This window comes from Clarias gariepinus, chromosome 23, assembly GCF_024256425.1.
Source record: "Clarias gariepinus isolate MV-2021 ecotype Netherlands chromosome 23, CGAR_prim_01v2, whole genome shotgun sequence".
In the NCBI taxonomy this organism is placed as follows: domain Eukaryota; kingdom Metazoa; phylum Chordata; class Actinopteri; order Siluriformes; family Clariidae; genus Clarias; species Clarias gariepinus.
Window position 1 is genome coordinate 13,729,513 of NC_071122.1, and position 21,549 is coordinate 13,751,061.

Here is a 21,549-nt window from a genome sequence, read left to right on the forward strand (position 1 = left end):
CCAAATTTTGTTTGAAGATATTTAAATGTTTCTGTTTGTGCTCCTCTGTAAGTTATTTCGACACCATGTACACCCTTAGCGCATAAAAAAAATATTATTGCATGCTGCTCTTCTGTCTTGCAAATCATAAGTGGGGCATCTATTTTCGAGAACAAAGGACACGACCCAAAGCATCAGCCCCAGGAGTAACAGCTAGTGTCAGGAACAGGTGGAGAGCCTGTGCACACCGCACACCTCTGCCTTGAATCCTGCTCGCCAACATCTGGGCACTGGAAAACAAGATTTATGACCTTACTGCCAGAGTAAAGTTCCAGAAAGAAATATGGGACTGCAATCATCTCTGCCTTACCGAGACATGGCTGAATCCAGCAGTACTGGACCACTCAGTCCAGCTAGCCGAGTTCTTCTCGGTTCACAGCGTGGACAGAACACTGGACTGACTTACCTGAGCTGAAAACCTTCTGCAGTCACTTTGAGGCTGCAGCTAACAATGCTAATGCTAAAGCGAATGCTAAAGCTAATGCTAATGTCTGCAGACAGGAAGAGAATGACAACACTGGAAACACGTTCATCATCAACATCCCAGGATGAGTCCTCAGAGCCTATGCAGACCAGCTAGCACCTGTGTTCACAGAAATATTTAACCTCTTCTTTATCCAATCGGTAATCCTCACATGCTTTAAAGAGTCCATTATTGTTCCTGTCCCAAAGAAACTACATCCTGCTTTCATCTTCAGTAGTGATAAGGTGTTTTGAGCACTGGATCCATTAAATTTTGATACCATTTCACACCATCATTCACTTACCTGGACACTTGGAGAGGGAATTATGTTAAAATGCTCTTTGTTGACTGCAGTTCAGAATTTAACATGCTAATTCCCTTCACACTCACCACCAAGCTAGAGCACCTGGGACTTAGACAATTTCGTTGTCAGTGGATCTAGAATATCCTAACTAGCGGACCACAGGCACTAAGTATGAGTAGACATGTCTCAGGTTCCCTCACCCTTAGCATTGGAGCCCCCAGGGGTTTGTTCTGAGCCCCGGGCTGTACTCACTGTACACATAAGACTGCATGGACACTAACAACTCCACCGCCATCATTGAGTTTGCTGGGAGGGCCTGATCTCTGAAAGTTTAATATAACTCTGCTACCTCAGGCGCTGGAGAGACTTCAGACTGCCCTCCAAGAACATTTACCCCTGCACCATGGAGAGTTTCCTGACAGAAACCATTGCCACCTGGTTTGGCAAGAGCACTATGCAAGACAGGCTAGCTCTACAGAGGGTGGTGCGATCAGCTGAGTGCATCACCACACTGAGATCACTGATCTGCACTCAATCTACAGCAAGCAGTGGTGGACCAAGGCCAGGAAGATCGTGAGGTACCTCAGCCACCCCAACAGTGGACTGTTCTCTCTGTTGGGTCAGGAAAGTGTTTCTGCTCCCTGAAGGCCGACACAGAGAGACTGAGGAGAAGCTTCTTCCCACAGGCTATACAAACTCTCAATCACAACACCACGCGCGACTAAACACATTCCACATTAATGCACATTTAACACTTATTTGCACATACTTTGCACACTGTTATGCTGTTATGCTAATTACTGGACATTTACATTTCAATTTAATTTCGATTCCTTTTTATTACTTGTACATAGTGTAAATTTCTACTGCTAAAAGTTTTCTATATTTTCTATTTTAAAAATATTTGTATTTTATATTTTATGTTTCTTATTTGAATATTTGATGCATACTCTATTTTTCTTTTTTGTTATAAAAACATTTCACTGCATATCCCATATCCTAGTGTATGACTGTGTACTGTATGTAAAAATTTTTTTAAATTTAAATAAAAAAAATGATATTTTTTAAAACATATTAATACTCCAAACTCCACAGGTTTATATGGCACCTGGGTTAATGAGTGATTGTCTTCACTGTTCTACCAGTTTATGGCTAATTGGATAATGACTATGACTAATTTGGATATTTCTCCTTATTAGGCTATTATACTGTGTGTCTGATTTGGCTTCTTTTGTTTTTCTATGTGTATGCATACCCAAAAGGGTCAACGCCATATTGCATAGTGTTAGTGATCATGGGAATAATAATAATAATTACAATATATATAATGTAAAAAAAAAAAAGGCTAATCTCTGCCTCATGTGTTTCCTTTTCTACACTGTTAATAGGGCTATCTGACTTTATAGCATGCATTAAGTGCTATTCGTGCACTTTACGTAAAGTGCTATTCATTTTTACCAACAACAATAACCTTTTCAATGAATTTTTTTTTCCACTAATCTTGGAAAATCTCACTTCTTGTTAAATAGTACTTCAGTTCTAGGAATACTTTACCATATTTACAATATTTCATTAAGAAAATTAAAGTAGATTTATTTTCAAGTGGATGGTTAGGATTGAGCCCAAATTACATTTCTCATTGCACTTACAGTAATGTTTGAAGAACAGTATTTCATGACTCCCACTCCCTCAAACCCAGGGCTTTCTCTAATTTTTATTGTGTGCCTGAAATTTACAGTAGTTACTTCCAGTGTTTTCCATTGTGGCTTTATGGGATTGTGCTTTGATTGATAAAATAACTGTTTAATGGCAATGTTACAACAAAATGCCAGAATACATAAATTATTGCAATCATTTTATAATGTTAAAATGACAAAAATGGCAAAAATGAAACCTTTCTTTTTAACTTTTATTTTTAAAAATGAGTAAGCAGATCATTCTTATGTCCTGTGAATACCAAAATTTGTGTAAACAGCACATATAACATTTGCATTATCTCTAAAACGCCATGATGAATGGCATATCAAAAGACACCCAATAAACAAATTTTCTGTCTTTTTTTCCTTTTGTTCATCTCAAGAAATAGTAGACACAAAAATACCCTAACCAAATGTAAAAATATATAGCAACCTCAGAAGTTAGGCTATTAAAATGTAAAACAGTTTACTTTCACAAACAGAAGAGATAGTGTCATGATGAATTAGACCATACCAAAGATCACATGCATGTGCACAGGGCTCACAGTGGATCCAAGACAACTGGAAATCTAAAGGGTCGAAGTAGCTGGTTGCCCTGATAACACTTTTGTCAGTTCTTTTTCTTACTCAAGACAATCAAAAATCTAGTTAATCGTAGTATTAGAAATATACTTAGCATCATTAGGTCAGTCTAACGGCACATACCAATTTACGGGCACATTTCACTCTACACATCAGGTGGTAAACGTGATAATAGCAGCAAGTGTGTTAGCCAGTCCAAACAACATTAGGATATTATGCCTTTTACCACATATCCCTGTTAAATCCTACTTGCCTTTAATCTTTTTCTATCTTAAGGCCCAAACTTGCATAAAACAGAACCAACAATTATAAGCCACATTTATCTATAATGGTATCCATATAGTGAATGTGTACTGCAAAAAAAAAAAAAAAAAAAAAAAAAAACTGGCCTTATTCTCATACTTTACCAAAAAACACTGAACAGTTTTCCTTGGGTCACCAGCTTGTCAACAGACTGCTCTATAACATGAAAGTGTGAAGTGCCCACTACAGCATTGAATAGTCCAGCTGGCTATCTAAGATCACAATGCACAAAAATGAAAAACTGTGTTCAATTTGTCACCTTGGATTAAACTCAGTTTAACCGTGAAGTAGCATTAAGTCCATGCTGTACTGTATAAAATGACTTTTTGACACTGAGTGTGCTAAGTCATGCTCGCCCTGCGAGGAGTCTACTGCCAACCAAATGTACCATAATTTTTATCCATCAAATAAAGAATCCACTAAAAACATACCTGTAACATTTGGAATGGTCATAAAATGTTTTTTTTCCTACACATTAGGAACATCCTGTAGGGAACAATGGCACTGACAGGAGTCAAAATGCAGAAACACCTTACAGAACATTTTTACCTTGGCTTCACTCTAGGTACGGCAATCACTAGTGTCACAAAAAATACATAAAGTACAAGATCACCTTTAACAGTCTAGTTCTTTTTATAAAAACGTGAATATGAGATTTTTTTATTATGAAGTTAACTCGTAATGGATGCGTTAAACATTTGTGCAAAAAGGGCAAGGCTAAGAATGTGATAATCATTTTATCTTCACCAAAAATTGAGGCAAGCTTTAAGTTCTTTTCCTTTCCAGTCTTGGTGGCTGTGATGGTGTCTTGGTAGGTACAGGTTTAGAAATGTGTCTCCTTCTCCGTAATGGTGGAGATTTTGCCATCCACCCTCATTTTAGCGTCAGCGTCATTAATGGCGTAAGGACTCTTTGCACTGAGGTGGCCTCTCATCCTCAGATCAGAGCTTGGGGTGGTCAGCTTCTTGATTCTCTAAAAGTATGAGTAGATTAAACACAATAAGAGAACTGCTTTCTTCACATTGTGAGACTAAACAATAGCATCTTAATTTGTAGAGATTTTTCAGGGCTGAATTTTGAATTAAGGCGTTTAAAAAGCGCAGCAGAAACTGTCACGAAATTATATAAAGCAATTTTCTTAAATAAATGAAATAAAATATAACATTTCTAGCTACCTTCTTTTTTCTTTTACCTGATAATAGTTAATTAATATTTGGAGGAATTATAGAAATTTGTACTGGTTTGTTATTACAAGAGTGGGTTTGCTTACCAAGATTCAATTAAATGTAGTCTGCTAGGTAAACAGGAATGCTATCTGTAAGCTACTTTAATGTTGTGGCCATACAAGTAAAACATTACAACCATACAAGTAGTGCAAGTCTGAACTGCTGCCTTTCTGTACTGAACAGCTGAGTGTTTAAAATACTGCTGAAACCAGAAGTTGAAATACACCTAGGCTAAATATATTCAATCTATTTTTAACAACATGTATATGCGCTGTTATCATATATTTCTTTTGGCATTTCATATCCTCTTTTCCTGACTAAATAAAGCTTTATTTCAGCTCTACTTCATTATTTCAGAAATAATTTGTTATTTTCGTGAAACTGAGTTCTTATTATAATACAATTTATTAACAACAATAAAGAAGTACACAGACTTCATATGAACAGTTTTTCAGCAACATCATTTTAAATCTTTTGATTCTGTTTTGCCCTATAGGTTGGATAGCATGGGGTACGACGAGGTAAATGTAAATAAATAAGTAAAGCAAAATTGTGCCCTACTCTTACAGTAATTTTTAAGAAAAAAAGTGAATACATTGTGCGATTTGTAAAAGCATCAATACTACCTGTCAGTTTTTCACACTAACCCCAGAGGGGTAAAAACGGGGAAATGCAGTTTTACTTCACACGATAAAAAAAAAAAAAAGGTAGTTAGTTTTTGTCCAAATGTATCATTTATGAGCTCCATGTCACTCAATGTTACTAAAATGTCTCTCCTCCATGAAGCCATTTCCTTGCTACTACTAACCAGTTTGGACACAGACTCTCCTACTATACGTATTGGTAAAGATTGGAGTGATTTCCTATTCTAAAAATTTAGATAAATAGCTCTTATTCCTACTCCTGAAAGTAGGACCAAAATGGCTTCATTCTGAGAATTTTTGGCCACTTAGGAGTGATTTCCTACTCTAAGAAGCTTGGTAAATACGGGTCCTAAACCCAATTGTGGGCCAAAACAATGTGAGAGGCTTTTAAATTCTAAACTTACAGTAACACAATTTCAAGTTGATGAAGGCTTTCTGGTAATAATAATCATTGCAGTGTTTGATACCCAAAAAGCTAATAAAATGCTAGTATTAGAAAAGCTTTACAACAGCAGTAACATTCAGCAGATGTTATCATGCTAAGTTATCATGCTAGTAGAGGACTTTGATGGCAAAGGATAGTCATGCCTAAATTTAATAACAATGTGAAGGGAGAACAACATCCAGGATTAAGTCTACACAAACATCCTAAAAGCACTGAAGTAAATTTCATGTGCACCACTTTAACACAATAAGATCATGTTTTCTTAATGCTGATCACAGCTTATAAACCATGGAGCTGCAGAACAAGCACAGTAATCAGGACATAGGTATGGTCTAAGGAATTGACCTTGATGCTGCAAGCCTGCTTTAGCAGAACAGACTGGAATCAGTTTGTAGTGTAAGCATATGCCAAATCTTGAGATATACAGTATAAACTTCTGCAGTGAGAGTGTGCTACTGCAGCAGAAAATAAAGTCTTGGATTTATAATAATGTGTGAGAGGGCTTCTTAAGGAATGGCATTTTGCCTTTAGATCAGTGGACAAATAAGTCTGTAGTAGTGTACAAACAAAACTCAAAAGAGGCATCAGGGATGCAAGGCGCAAATACAAACAGCGCATGGAAACACACTTTGACCACAGTAGCACATGGAATGGCATTAAGGCACTGAGTGGTTACATAACCACCAATCTGCTGCCCAGTGATGACATCAAACTGTCTGATGACCTGAACCAGTTCTTTGCCTGCTTTGACACTCAGAGCAAGGAGACTGTCCAGAGAAAGTCTAGATGGGCTATCCAGTTGATTATGGAAAGCATGTGCTATCCAGATTACAGAGATGTTTACAGTACTACCATTTTTATACTCTTGTTACAAAAGCTGCGGTTCCAGTATGTTTGAAATCGTATATAATTATTTCCAAGAAATTATATGTGAGGTGCACCATCATTAGATTTAACACCATTATTCCTTACAAACTGGCCAAAAAGATGCTGGACTTCAAGACCAACTGCACAGCAGACCAGGATTTGAAAGCAATGCCCCTCTCCAACATAATTACATGCAATTAGAGGAGGCATAACATTAAAGACATCAACTTTGGAATCTAATAAGACGTATAACATGCATCAGAAATTCCTTTTATACCACTGCTTTCAAAACATTTATATTAGGAGTTGAGGTGCTTTGGCTAGCTGTGGACATTAACATCACTCAAATTCATCAAACATTGCTCAGAAGTCAATGTATCTCTAATTTACTGATCAGGCAATTAACTGCACAAAACAAAACGGCTGCATTTAAATCGCCTTTGTACTCTTGGCTTTTACATTATTGCAGGTTACAGTAGCCTATATCATGCTCTAGCCATAGCTTAATGGTTGTAACCAATCATAATACAAAAGGTGTGATTTGTCCAAAAGATTTTTTATTTTTAAACTTACATCAAAGAATAAGTCCTGTACTGTCACCTGCATTTTGAAACACTTAAATTTTTTACAACGATCCAAAAATTGCTGATTAATTTCAATCTCAGATGATTCTCCAGTTCATTCCTCTTGTTGCATTATAGCTTTAGCCCTATTCAAGTATGGCGGGTATACAATATCTTAAGATTAGCTGCTAACTGTTGCCGTTGTTTAAACCTCTTCTTACATGTCTTAAAACATCAGACACCAGTTCTGCTTTTCACACAGATCTCCTGATTCCTCCTGAATAAGGCAATATTCATGACTTGTGCAGGCTGTGTAAAGGTGCTATAGGAACTTCATGTGCTGAACCCCATGCGTTTCACACTTTTTACCCACAATTACACCCGCATCCACACCTTAATCTTCATAATCAAATTCAATGATGACATTACGATTGATGGACAGATTTTATAGGCATGGGGTGAAACACCTGGCAGAGTCAGCATGATACAGCGCCCATGGAGCAGACATGGTTAAGAGCACTGATTAAGGGCCCACAATAGCAGCCTGTGGTGCTGGGGCTTAAACTGCCACCCTCTAATCAGATACCTAGAGTTTTACTCCACTGAACTACCACTGCACCATTGCCATCATGCAAATAGGTTAAAGAACGGCTTTAAATAGGTTAAAGAATATTTTGCAAATATGTTACCTTGTAGAGTCAACTGCAAGTCAAATATTACCTCCATTTCACCCTGCCTGTCCAATAAGTTTATTTATTTTATTTTAAATGAAAGTAAGTAAAATTAAATCTGGCCAGAAATGTCTTGTGGTTAAAAAAGCTAATAAACTCAGCCATGGATAGCTAGCAAAAACTGAATAGCTGAATAGCTCATACCAAGGAATGGTACAGTATGAGCTATTCGGCTATATAACCAAGTGACATTTTGTAGCTCACTCTATTAATTAGATGTGGCACAATGGGGTCAGACAAGGGCAAAGAGTTACACATGCAGCATGGCATCAAATTTGCATTGCATTCAGAATATCCTGCTGTTTGGAGCAAATTACATGCATGCCCTGTCACAGCTATTCAGCTAGAAGTTTATCAAATTTATTAAGCTATAAATGTCCTCTGTTATTTTTATGAAAAGTGCAAGCAGGTCAAATAGACACAAAAGGAAATGTACCTAATAAAAAATAGAAAAAAGTCAAGTAGTCAATGAAGCTCATGTAAAATTTTAGTGTTATATAAAAAAGGGGCTTGAAATTCTCATGCAACTTTGCAATTCTGTATGGCACATTTCCCACCTTCCTCAATTTGTACAATCTTGATAGACTTACTTATTATTAGAATAATTTCTCCTTAGAATTTTGAGCTAAACTAAAAAAATAGCAAATATTGAAGTTTATAATGTGAGGTATTGTACAATAGTGTGTGAAAGGTTCATAAATAAGGAAAATATTTGGCAGAATAAAAAATAAGTCTCATAAATAAGCAGTATATAAATACTTATCTAATGCCTTCATAATGATAATTTAATACATTTCCTCAATCTTAAAACAGTGGGAAATAATATGCATATAGTACTGTATATACACAACCAGCTGTTGTGCTGATGCAGCTATAGGCACAACGGCACAGCATGGGTGCCAAAGATGTCATTATCAACAGATAATAAATATTAACAGATTAAAATTATTATTAACAGATCATTAATAGTTTGTTTATTTGACTTATATTTCCACTTTGGATTTTTTTTTAGAATGTCCGCGTTAAAATATAGCTTTAGTATATTAGCTAACTTCTAGGGTTCCGGAGTTAAATCCCAAGTAGCATTGAATGGAAAGCTAGTCCCTTGTTCCGCATACCAAGTAGCTTGATCAGGGCATAAAGGGATTTGAGATTCAGCCTTGTACAGTATTAAAAGCTAGTTAGCCTTGTAGCTTATGTTAGAAATGAATAGAACAACATGGACAGTTTAGAGGTAATTTAGAATGACTTAGAAGCAGTTACTAAGAAGTGTTGTTTACGAAGACAACATTAGCAGATCGGTTTTCTTGCTAAAAGTGCTTTCGTGATTGGTTCTGTATGTGGGTTTTCCCACACTTTCCAGTACTGCGGACCTTACCGACTTACTTTCACACATGCCTATGACTGACAGTGTAATTAATGATTGTCACACCTGTGACCCTGAGTGATGTATACTGTATAGTTAAAGGTCCCAGTGCCAGAAGTAACTGTTGTATAACGAAAGTTTAAGACTTTTGAAAGTATTTATTTTTCAGCACACTATTTCTAAATTAAAAGCATATAAATAAACCTGAATTATACATACTGTACCTATTTCCACCTGTCATATGAAACATACAGTTCATAATACTGCTTCAAAACCACTTAACTTTAAATTAGTCATGAACAACTACTGCTTAACAAGGCTTCTGTTGCTCAGTGAAATAATAAAACTAAATATGTATCTAAATAACCTTTAAAGAAGATTATAAGGACTTTTAGCTATCCCCAAGTTAAAAAAAATATATTTTAACAACACTGTGATGATAGATTTGGAAGTGATTTACCTTTATATTTGAAGTAGAATTATATAGAATGTGGTGCATTTTAATTCATGGTTGCAATCAGAATCTGGCAACTGAGTGTGTATGTTACCTGAGTTAACATTTTTAGGGAAGGTTTTGGATTATAATAGTAAGGGCATTTATTTAACGCATTTGTTGATAAAAAATAATACAATTAAATTAATATTATAGTACTATTTATTGTACCATAAAACAGTTCAACAAAGTCTTGTCGCATATTGTTGCTAAACATACAGCATAACCTATGTTTACTTTTTTTTAAATATTCCTAGACACTATATATACTGCTGAACTAATTTACTGTGAGGAAAATGGCAAGTGCCAAGGTAAAAAAAAATTACCTCCATAAAGGTTCCTTCTGTTTTCCAGATCTGGACTATAATGCCCAGAGGGATGCAGATCATCGAGGACATTGCCATCGTCCATCCAATGCCATAACCCCAGTCTGGATATGTGTACACATTGTTGTATTTCAGGGGCTTATATTTGATCAAGAAAAAGAGGAAAATTCCCTAAGAGAAAAAGATTAAATAATTATTACAGAGACAATATTTCAGATGTTTGTCCATTATTATTAGTAGCGGATCATTTGTAAGGAATACAACTCATCTCTACTGTTATACGAACATAATCTTTTTATATGCGATAAATTTTATACCCCAGCAACCTGGCACTGATTACATTTTGGTATTCATTAAAAAGATATGTGAATTACCTGCTAAGAGTTTAATTATATACTTATACACTGTCTGCAAAATAAAATAACCTACCAATGTCACTTGCATTACATGAAAGCACAAACTAGACTAAACAAATACAAAAAATGGTCTCTTTCCAGAAAATCTTTGTAAAATAATGACACATCTTTTAATCTTTTTGGATCTAATAGTATATGGAGCACCTGCCATCCAAGTCCTTGTAAATAAGTTATTACAAAAGAAATTATAACATTTTAGAATTTGATCGTATTAACATAAAACTGTGGTTTGCTTTTTAGCCAGAGTACTGTCAGAGCTGCTGTTAAAGAGAATGAATCAAGAATGTTTGTCCTGTTCTGGGGTTGTAAAAAGTGTGCAAACATTTCAAATGAATTTAAGAAAAAAATTATCATTGCTGAAAATATAAGGCACAACTTACTGAACAGATGCCAGGGGTGAGGATCTTCCAGCACCACTTAATGAAGAATACTGGCTTGTACCCAATCATGTCCTCAATGTTCGAATAAAACTTGTCACCGCCTGAAATTCGTAACAAAAGATGTGATCTGTCAGCTACATGCAGAATAATCACTCATTATATGAAACTCTGTTTCACATACGCATGCAACGTTCTGCAAAAATGTGTGAATAGTTGTAATACATGTCATGTTCCAGCAGATGTCAGGGAAGTTACACACATGAAACCTTGCTTAAACATATAGTGCCTGGTTAAGTCTGACATTAATATTTTGTTTATGACCTTTAGCTTTGACTACATTGTGCAAAGGGTTGGTCATTTTATTTCTGAAAATGATTTCTTGTGCCCACTGTTTCATAATCTAAGTCCCGGAATTGCCTTCAGGAAAGAAAAAACACTACTTTGCATTGCTCTAAAGTCCCATCCTAATGCTCCCTAGCAAATTCTGATTAGCCTCATTTACAAGTGTTTCTTATGGCAACACAACTGCTGAGTACGAAACCTAAACATACTCATCACAATGTTTGTGGATTGGTTGGCATGGGAACGCTCTTACTTTCACCATTAATCATAGATGTGATTTAAATTTTTGAAGTTTAACTTCAACCAAGCGTTTAAGTGATCTGATTTTTTACAGACCACATTTCCTGTGTAAAGTTTACGATTCAGCACTATCATTCTAATGTGTGGGATAATTCTTAACCTAGTTTTAGTAACTCCAGCAAGCTCCTTGGTTATTTCCTTTGCACTAATGCCAGGCAGTGTACAACATGCATCAAAAACCTTATACATGAAAGATCCATTTGAAACACCCATTAATAAAATGTAATACCATTTAAAGTAGTTATGAGAAATTGAGTGATTTGATATTGTGGATATGATTTTAATTAAATTAAGTGCTTTAGGTAGTAGCAGGCCATTGCTTTTTTTACTGGGGCTTTCTGTGGCTAACAGATACAAAGGTCACACCCTTTAGATGGAGAATAGAACCACACGCGCACGCACACACACTGGATCAACTTTTGCCCAGCACATACTCTCTGAATAAGTTAATCTCTTCTTGTTACTGTTAAACATTTTTCAAACCTGTAAACAAGGCTCATGTTTTTTAATATTAAAGTGGAAGAATAATAAAGTGGAAGAATCCTTTACCGTAGACCCAGCCGATGCAGATGGACTCAAAAATGGCCACAAAAAGCAAACACATCCCGCTGGCAGCATAAGAATCAAACAACTGGAACACATACATGCCACCCTGACAAAGAATAGAGAAAACTGTTAAATAAGATTTAAAAAAATCATTTACTTTACATACCATATATAAAAATTATATACTAACATTATGCTTTTACCAATTTTTGTGATTAAACTTCATACTTCACAATAATTGTACTATAGTACACTTTCCAAAAATATATTATAGGAAAATATACTTTAAGTGACAGATAGAGGTAATTTCCACAGCAACTTCCGCAAAAACTTTTTTTCAATTTACTTCTGGCATTAAAAAAAAAAAAAAAGCTCGAAATAATGCTAACAATGTACAGGAAGTAGCTATACATTAGATTACAAATTTTTATATAGGGTAGTCTAAGTATATTTCTAGTTAAATTTGAATGTGCTTATCTATATGTACTTTATTTATGCTTATATTAAGTGCAGTACTCTCTTACATGTGCTCTCAAACTCGTTTTTGTATGCAGAAATTCACTTTTGTGCATTCAAGATCAGTACTTCAGTGCGCTTAATTTTATACTGTAAAGCTCCACTTGCTCGGACTGCAGCGCTTCACTGCAACTTTGCAACTAATCCAGCTAACCATAGACTAGAGTAGGGTCAATACCAGCCAATCAGAAACTGGAGGCGGACCGTCTGTTTTTTGATTTTCTCCCCAGTCCGTACGTTAGTTCATATCGTTCTTATTTTATTTTTTATCGGCATAAGGTCAATTTTATGGAATAAAACTTTAAATATACTTCAAAATAATTGTATTATAGTACATTTTCTAAAAAATATATTATTGGAAAATATACTTTAAGTGAAAGGTTAGTCTAATTTCCAAAGTATGCTTATTTAACCTTTGTTTTTCAATGTATTTTTGGTATATTTAAAAAAATATGCTCGAAATAATCATTGTACAAATGTACAAAAAGTATACATTAGAATACAATTTTTAATATACAGTAGTCTCAGTTTATGATCAGTTAAATTTAAATGTACTTATTTATACCTATATTTAGTGCACTACTCTCTCGTGCACGCGCGCTTTTAGACTAGTTTTTGCACGCTGAATCTCTCGCTTTCTCAAACTCGTTTTTGTGCGTTCAAGATAGATTATGTTTGCACTCTCTCACTCTTCTGTGCGCTCACTGTCATTAAGCTACACTTGCACAAACTGCAGCAGCGTTATAGGTCTGCAACTATTCCAGCCAACAAGAGACTAGAATCTAGAACACCAGCCAATCATCTGTTTCCTGAAGCACCCTGTGTTTGTTAATATTAACTTTTTAATGATTTTTTTTTCCTTTTAATTTCTTTTAACAACTTTATTACTGAGTTAGCACAAAAATCTGATTCACAAACATATTTGTATGCCTGAGACTAAAGGGTTCTCAAAGTGTTATAACCCCAAATACTGACTTTGTGTCATTAAAATGTTTACTTTTTAAGAAAAAAATTTAAGACATCCTTGCTCTGAAGCATTTATCTGCATGTACCTAAAACGTTTGCACAATGTTGTACATTACCTTTTTTTCTTTTCTATTTTACATACTCAATAAGAGTTTCAACCTAATCTAAAGCCAGGCCGCATTATTTAGAGAGGTAATTTGATAGCTACAATGGTTGTATTGCTGTAAGTAAACTACAAGCGACTGCTTTAAATCTAAACAATAGATGCAGCTTACACTTTTAAATATTTTTAATAACAAATTTTAATCGTAAAAATTTCTGTAAACATTGTTTCATATTTTTTTGGAAAACCACAGAATGCAAATAGATTGCAATAGATTATAAGCATTTCACTTCATATCGTACTGTGTATGACTGTGTATGTGACAAATAAAATTTGAATTTGAAAATTTGAATTTAGATTGATGATTCATCAGTGCTTAAAATAGTTTTTACAATTCATTGTTTTTCCATTTTTCTTACCTCTGTCAACATTGTTAGACCCAAAATATAAGAAGCCACAGACATGCCTAAGATCAGGAGCTCTCGACGGTATCCCACCCTGAAGGTTTTGGGGTACATGTCCACCACGGCAGTCACAAGACTCTCTACACATACAAACTAAAAAACAGTAATAATATTTTATACAAACTTGTGTATAATTGTGATTTCTTCTTTGCATTATACGTATATGCTAGGTTATACAGCTACAAAGTTTTTGTCCTCAGCCATAATGTTTATACACATAAATGTTTCATTTAAAAATCAAACAAACAGAAAAAAACTAAAATGCTGTATAACAGTTAGAAGTGTGTTACAGAGGGTAGATAATTAAACATGTTAAAAATGAAATGTGAAATTGTAAAAACAAATAAAAATACAAAGATAGATTTATTGTTTAATTTCATTGATTTTTGATTGTGTAGATTTTTATTACTTGACTGTCCAAGCCGAGGAAGATGAGCATCATGAAGAAGAGGCAAGCCCACAGCGGTGACCATGGCATCATGGTCACAGCTTTTGGATATGCAATAAAAGCCAGACCTGGTCCTGTAATAGATGATAAATATGTAGTTATTGTAAAAAAATATGTTTATTCTGAATTTTACATGTTTGTGCCTTATTCCCTTAAAAATCTGTTCTTTCCACAATGGTACAATTTTAAGCTAATCACAGTATTCAATTAAGAGTGTATTGTTCATTATACAATCATGTAACATCAGTATTTAGACTACAAAATTATGAACAAAATGAGCTTAACTTCATTAAGTTACGAGGTCGTATTAAAAAGATTTGAAACTAGTTTTGTAACACACCAACAGATGCCCAGTCATGGGAAGCACCGACCTTCATAAGTCAATGTGCCAAAAGACATTGTCATGTGTAAATCCTGACCTGTGCAACTGGTGCAAACCTGACCACGTGCCCAACCATGTCTGCTATTTGATCATGTACAGCAAGTTAGAACAAAAAATTCTTTTTGTGTAAAACAGGGCAAATCTCAATTTCTACAATTCATGTAGAGGATCATTTCGGGTGATAAAACTTGGGTGTATGGGTACGACCCTAAGACAAAGCAACAGTCTTCACAGTGGAAGAGCCCATAATCTCCACGACTGAAAGCGGCGAGGCAGGTCTGCAGCATGACCAAGGGCATGCTTATCATCTTTTTCGACATTTTGACATGCAACATTCAACTTTTTGAAACCCACTTGTATGCACACTCCTAACCCTGAATGTAAGTACAGTGGAACCTCGGATTACGAGTAACACGGTTTACGAGTGTTCCGCAAGACGAGCAAAGATTTTTAATACATTTTTACTTAAAGGGGACACACAGGCCTACATGCACCTTTTTAAGCTGTTTGGACTGAACTGTGTGTTAGGAGAGTGTGTACACAAACACTCTACGATCATAAAGAGCCGCCCAGTGTTTTTTTTTTCATTTATTAAAATAACATGCCTCTTCTGAAATCAGGCCAATCTCAAATGCCTTGCAGTGTGACGCCACACCAAAAGAGGCCGCTCCTACACTAGTTGATTGACACTGGTGTTTTAGCAAAGACCCGCCCGAGTGAGAAGAAGCTGTCAGCCATTGTTTTTCGCCGCTGGAGCAAAATGTCGCCTAAGCGAGTGTTGTGTACAGTTGTTGGGTGTAATAGCGAACACAGCAGTCGTCATTCACTACCGACATCTGAGCCGCTGAGGACGCAGTGGCTGAATTTAGTTTTTAAAGCTAACGTCCCCGCCGGTTTACCTAAATGTGTTCATGTTTGCACTAATCATTTTTTATCAGACTGCTTTATAAACGCGGGTCAATATAAAGCAGGTTTTACTAGGAAGCAGCTCCTAAAAAATGGATCTGTACTAACGCTTTGTGTTCCTGCTTCATTTTCACCAGGCTCGGTGAGTGTGATTTCTTTTTCTATAAATCTTTGCAGATCGCCTTTTCTAATAATCAGTGTAAGTTAACTTATACTCTCATAGAACATGGTTATGGCTTCTTCTCTGTGTACATCTGTCTCAGTATAAATCCCTAATCGCCTGTTAATAATAATTAATGCATTAAGGTGATTGTCTAGTTGCAAACTGTGTACGTTGTCGGAAAACTATATTATGCTTACCTTTGTTACGTTAGATGGTTTATAACGATGTCTGTTGAAGATTAAGAAGTCATGTAAACACATCAGTAAACACATCGCGTTTCTCCGCTTTTGTTGTTGTTGCTCGCGGCAGCGCAACAGCCCGTTAATTCATGCCCATGCAGTAATGAGAAAGACAAATCGAGTCGATGCATGTCCATTCTTTTAATTTCTGCGTTGTCAGGCGATATTACAAACTTCCGCGTAGGTTCCGTACTTAAATCAAACCGAAAACTACTTGAGAAAACAGGCTCAGGCTCTATATTCCAGCGGTTTCCAGTTTGGACTGCATTACCCACAAAGCATTGCCCGCACTGCGTTGTGGGCATTGCTTTGTGGATAATGCAGTCCAAAACATTGCCCGCACTGGACTACACTCCCGTGGCTATACCCCACGTGTGTTGTGAAGACACGCCCCACAGAACTGGGGGGCGGGCTCAGCAGAGATCATAAGCATTTAAAGGAACATGCACTGAAACAGGTTGCTAAGAACAGAGCTAGTTTTTACCAGTTAAAAGTAGTGTTTTTTTACACAACCATTAAGAATTTTTAATTAAATATATTACAAACTTTTCATTAGGACCCTAAAGATTATATTAACTTTTAATGAAAAATGTTTCTGGATGACCCCTAAAAAAAAACGAGCGTTGTCATGGTTTACGAGCACAGAGTATTATGTATAACGCATGCACTTCTTGTTTTGTCACCGAGCGTTTTTTCTTTCTCTTGCGCTGCAGAGTGTTTGTGTTATGTGTGTGCGCGCGTGATTTGACACCGCGCCGGTTCACACACACAAACACACACACATACACGCTCCCTCTCTCTCGCCTTTACTGTGTGTCAGTGTTTGAGTGTGTGTGTTATGTGTGTGCGCGCGCGCATAATTTGACACCGTGCCAGTTCTCTCTCTCTCTCTCTGACAGCTTCATCCATCAGGCGATCAGGAAGCTCAACTTCCTCTCAGCTCTGCCTCCCTTTTGCTCTTCGGCCTCTCCCACCCTTGTTTTCTGACTCTTTCTTTTACACAAACACACACTTGCATCTGTCTCTTTATGCAGCATTGGTCTGTTCACTACCTTAGCCTAGGAAAAAATAACTACATAATAATGTACATACATTGTTTTATACAACAAATATTTTTGTCTAATATATTATTTCAGAATTGGTCTGCCCACTACCTTAGCCCAGCAATGAGGAACTGAACACAAATGTCCCTCTTGAACACAGACTCTCCCATTTTACATACACTCACCTGCACCTGTCACATGTGAGTGTTCAGTACCTCAGCCCAGCAATAAAGAACTGTAAACTACTTTTACTTTAAACAAACTAAAAAAAGCTAATTTGCACTACTCCTGTATTTGCACAGCTTTGAGAGAATCACACAGTACAGTGAAACCTCGGATTTGAAGTAACGTGGTTTGCGAGTGTTACGCAAGACAAGCAAAGGTTTTTAAAAAAATTTTATTTGAAAAACGAACAAGTCTTGGTTTACGAGTTCCGAGTGTTTTTTCTCTCTCTTGCGCTGCGAAATAGTGGGTAATCGTCTCCCCTGCTGGGTCCTAGTGCGCGTCTCTTACTGGTATTATCCACATCCGTGCACGCATGTACTGTTTACTATAACACTGTGACCACATGTCTGTATGCGTGCGTGTACAGGGCACATGTAAAGCAAAAGCAAGTCTCATTTGAGAGGTTAAAGATCCATTTTTTTTCTCTGCTCAAGGCTTAGCCTGCTCTTTGCTTGCTGTGTGTGTGTCAGTGTGCGCTCGCGTCATTGGACACCTTTAATAGGAGACAATGTTTTATTGTTAGATCTCTGACTTCTTTCAACAGTGCACACTGTAATATAATACAATATAACAATATAATCATATAAGACATATAAAAAAATACAATCAACAAAATGTTCTTGATGACAGTATTAGACAAAAGTCAAAGCTTTGAAAGCTGATCCGGTCATAAATAATCGCTCGAAAATAGCATTAAATAAAAAACAATTCAATTCTGATTAATGTAATAAGTCATTGTAAGATAAAGATATATATTTAATATTTTAACTGCATATAATTATTTATATAACTTTTAAGGCATAAAATTATGGTAGAAAATTAATAAACCTGTTGACTTAATTACTGTTAATGTACTGTTTACCAGTGATAAGATCTTCCTGTGCTCCGTCCCTCATACAAGTTGAGTAAAGGCACAAGATTTGTAAACTGCAAATTAAAAACAGCATGTTTGCCCTAGACATTTTAACTTTTTTTTTGGTGGGGTTCTTCATGTTATATCTCATAAACTGTATAATGCATGAGTATGGCCAATAAATAACTGAAACAAATTTATTTAGCCTTAAAAGTTAACAACTGTTGACAGATACCATTATGTTGAACAACATATTTCCTATTAACCTATTCTACGTTTAACATTTAACTTAATATTACATATTATATATGTTAGTTTAAAATATATTAAAATAGCGTATTGTTGTCAGTTATCGAGTCAATGACTTTGGCACGAAAAACAGATCCAAGCAGTTATTATATATATATATATATATATATATATATATATATATATATATATATATATATATATATATATACACAAACATGTCCATCAGCTACTACACTAACCAGGACACATGTACCTAATCACATTCACCTGTACTATACTGCTGGTCAACTCAGGAGTGGCTGGTAAATTCAATGATCAGGTCATTTCAGAGTAACTTTCGCCCTTAAGCCAGCATGCAGCATCATGAAGCACTCTGCTGGTCAAAATAAGTGGCAAACACCCCATCATTCTAGGATTCCCATGGATGCACAAACACAACCCACATATTTGTGGGGGGTTCTTCATGTTATATCTCATAAACTGTATAATGCATGAGTATGGCCAATAAATAACTGAAACAAATTTATTTAGCCTTAAAAGTTAACAACTGTTGACAGATACCATTATGTTGAACAACATATTTCCTATTAACCTATTCTACGTTTAACATTTAACTTAATATTACATATTATATATGTTAGTTTAAAATATATTAAAATAGCGTATTGTTGTCAGTTATCGAGTCAATGACTTTGGCACGAAAAACAGATCCAAGCAGTTATTATATATATATATATATATATATATATATATATATATATATATATATATATATATACACAAACATGTCCATCAGCTACTACACTAACCAGGACACATGTACCTAATCACATTCACCTGTACTATACTGCTGGTCAACTCAGGAGTGGCTGGTAAATTCAATGATCAGGTCATTTCAGAGTAACTTTCGCCCTTAAGCCAGCATGCAGCATCATGAAGCACTCTGCTGGTCAAAATAAGTGGCAAACACCCCATCATTCTAGGATTCCCATGGATGCACAAACACAACCCACATATTTCTTGATCAAAAGAGAGATCATACAATGGTCCACAATGGCTTGCTTCCACCATGCTCAAGAACCCTGAACAGACTACCCTAATTTAGATGACCACAGAATATGATAATCTACTATGTATTCAGGAAAGCCAAACCCATCATCTTACCAAGCCCTTCACACCCATATCTATCCACTCATACCCAAACAAAAAGCCATAGATGAAAACAATACTACTAACCTTTTAAATAACCTCAATAATTACTAGGTTTGATATTATTTAAATACCACTGCTGTAGTTTAGAATACAAAGTTCTCAGGAGTACAGGATGCTGACAACCTCATCAGGCATGTATCCTCACATGTCCAAAAGGCTCACCAACACGTGCATGCTGAAGAGAGTACATTATTAATTTTGGTCCATTAATCCATATCACTTTCTACAGAGGCACCATAGAGAGTGTTTTGACCAGCCACATCACTCTCAAGTATGACTTTAGATAGAAAGTTGCATGCACAGACTCATGGATTATAATATAATTTTACAGACTTTGACTTTGATGTGAGGAGGTCTATGATGTGAGATATATCTACAGAACTAAGGTTATTTAATTATTGCATTTCCATATTTGTTATCTAGGTTATTTGTGCTTTTTTATTTATCTGTACATATTGGTGTACAGATAAATAATAAAGTGGAATCTTGATCTTGATCAGATTAACAGGGGTCCTCCTTCTTAGTGGAGAAAAAGGCGAAGGGGTGGTGTGCAGTCATGCAGTGATTATTGAGGTTTGAATCAATTTACCACTAGTACCCTTAGCCCTAGAACAAGTGCACACCACAAAGATATTTACTATGTTTGTCCTACAGGGTGAAAATGGAGTCTGCAATGGACAGAAGTGGAAGATGGATTTCGCACATCTGGCCAATATGAGGACTACATGCTACATGGGCTATTTTACAGACATCCAGACTTCCAAAGTTTGATTGATGGCATCATCTGAAAAAACCTGTTTAATTAGCATTTTAATTTACTTCCCATTTTATGAAACTTACAACGACCATGTACACCTAATACCCTAAATATTGTTGGAAAATCTGCTAAAAAAAAGTGTGAATTTCATATGACTTAGAAAGCCTCTTTCTTTGGATCCATAATCAGTGCTGAAGAGGTTCTCATGGACCAGAATAAAGTGTTCATCGTCACTACGTGGCCCAGTCCATAAACTCTCAAGAGCCTCCAAAGATTTCTCTATTGTCTAATTTTTAGATGCAGTTCATCAAATACCATTGTTCACCTCCCTGACCACACAGCAGCAATTCTTAAAGATCCAGACCTGTTCTAACTATTGAAAATCAAGGGGGACACATCCGAGAGGGAGAAGAAAAAAAAACTTTTTCCGAAAGATGTCTACTGTGGAGAGAAGTGCACCTCTACCACCCATTCACCGAAACATTAAAAAAAAACAGAATCTCTTATTCCGCTCAAAAACAAGTTTGGATTCATTGTCCAAACCCCATGGCACTCCAAGAGAGCTTATATATATATACCTGCTTTCCTAATTATGTGATTTGGAAGTCATTTCCTGTTTAATAGAGCAAGAGGTACCTCAAGCAAAGCTGTACCAAATGCGTCCCCCTGAGCCCCCCAACTTTGCAAGGGAAACTTATGTGGGCACACACTGCACCAGCTTTTGGTTATCCAAGATCCTACAGAATGTAATACTCATTTATATACTGTATATCAATTAATGGTAAGTTTACCTTGTTACAGTATGTGCTGCCCGTGCCCAACTGCCATGGACAACAGACAAACTCTTGCCCCAGCAAACCACATGTTACCAGCCATATGAGTTAAACTGACCACAAAGGACTTTTTTTTACCACCAGGGCTGCAAAAAAGGTGGGTCCTAATCAGAAACTTCAGCCAGAAAATTTTATCTTAGGAAACACTTTGCTT

General features: G+C 36.0%; 1 protein-coding gene across 1 annotated transcript in view; it reads right to left on the minus strand.

Moving 5' to 3' along the window:
• Positions 1-2,714: 2,714 nt before the first annotated feature.
• slc6a11b (solute carrier family 6 member 11b) overlaps positions 2,715-21,549 on the minus strand; it is a 42,313-nt gene continuing 23,478 nt past the window's right edge. Inside the window, exons 10-15 of the mRNA XM_053484374.1 lie at positions 14,492-14,604; positions 14,038-14,175; positions 12,037-12,139; positions 10,846-10,946; positions 10,050-10,220; positions 2,715-4,361 (exon numbers count right to left, since the gene is read on the minus strand). Coding sequence (XP_053340349.1) covers positions 4,212-4,361; positions 10,050-10,220; positions 10,846-10,946; positions 12,037-12,139; positions 14,038-14,175; positions 14,492-14,604 — 776 coding nt within the window. The 3' untranslated portion in view covers positions 2,715-4,211. The remainder of the gene's footprint in view (positions 4,362-10,049; positions 10,221-10,845; positions 10,947-12,036; positions 12,140-14,037; positions 14,176-14,491; positions 14,605-21,549) is intronic.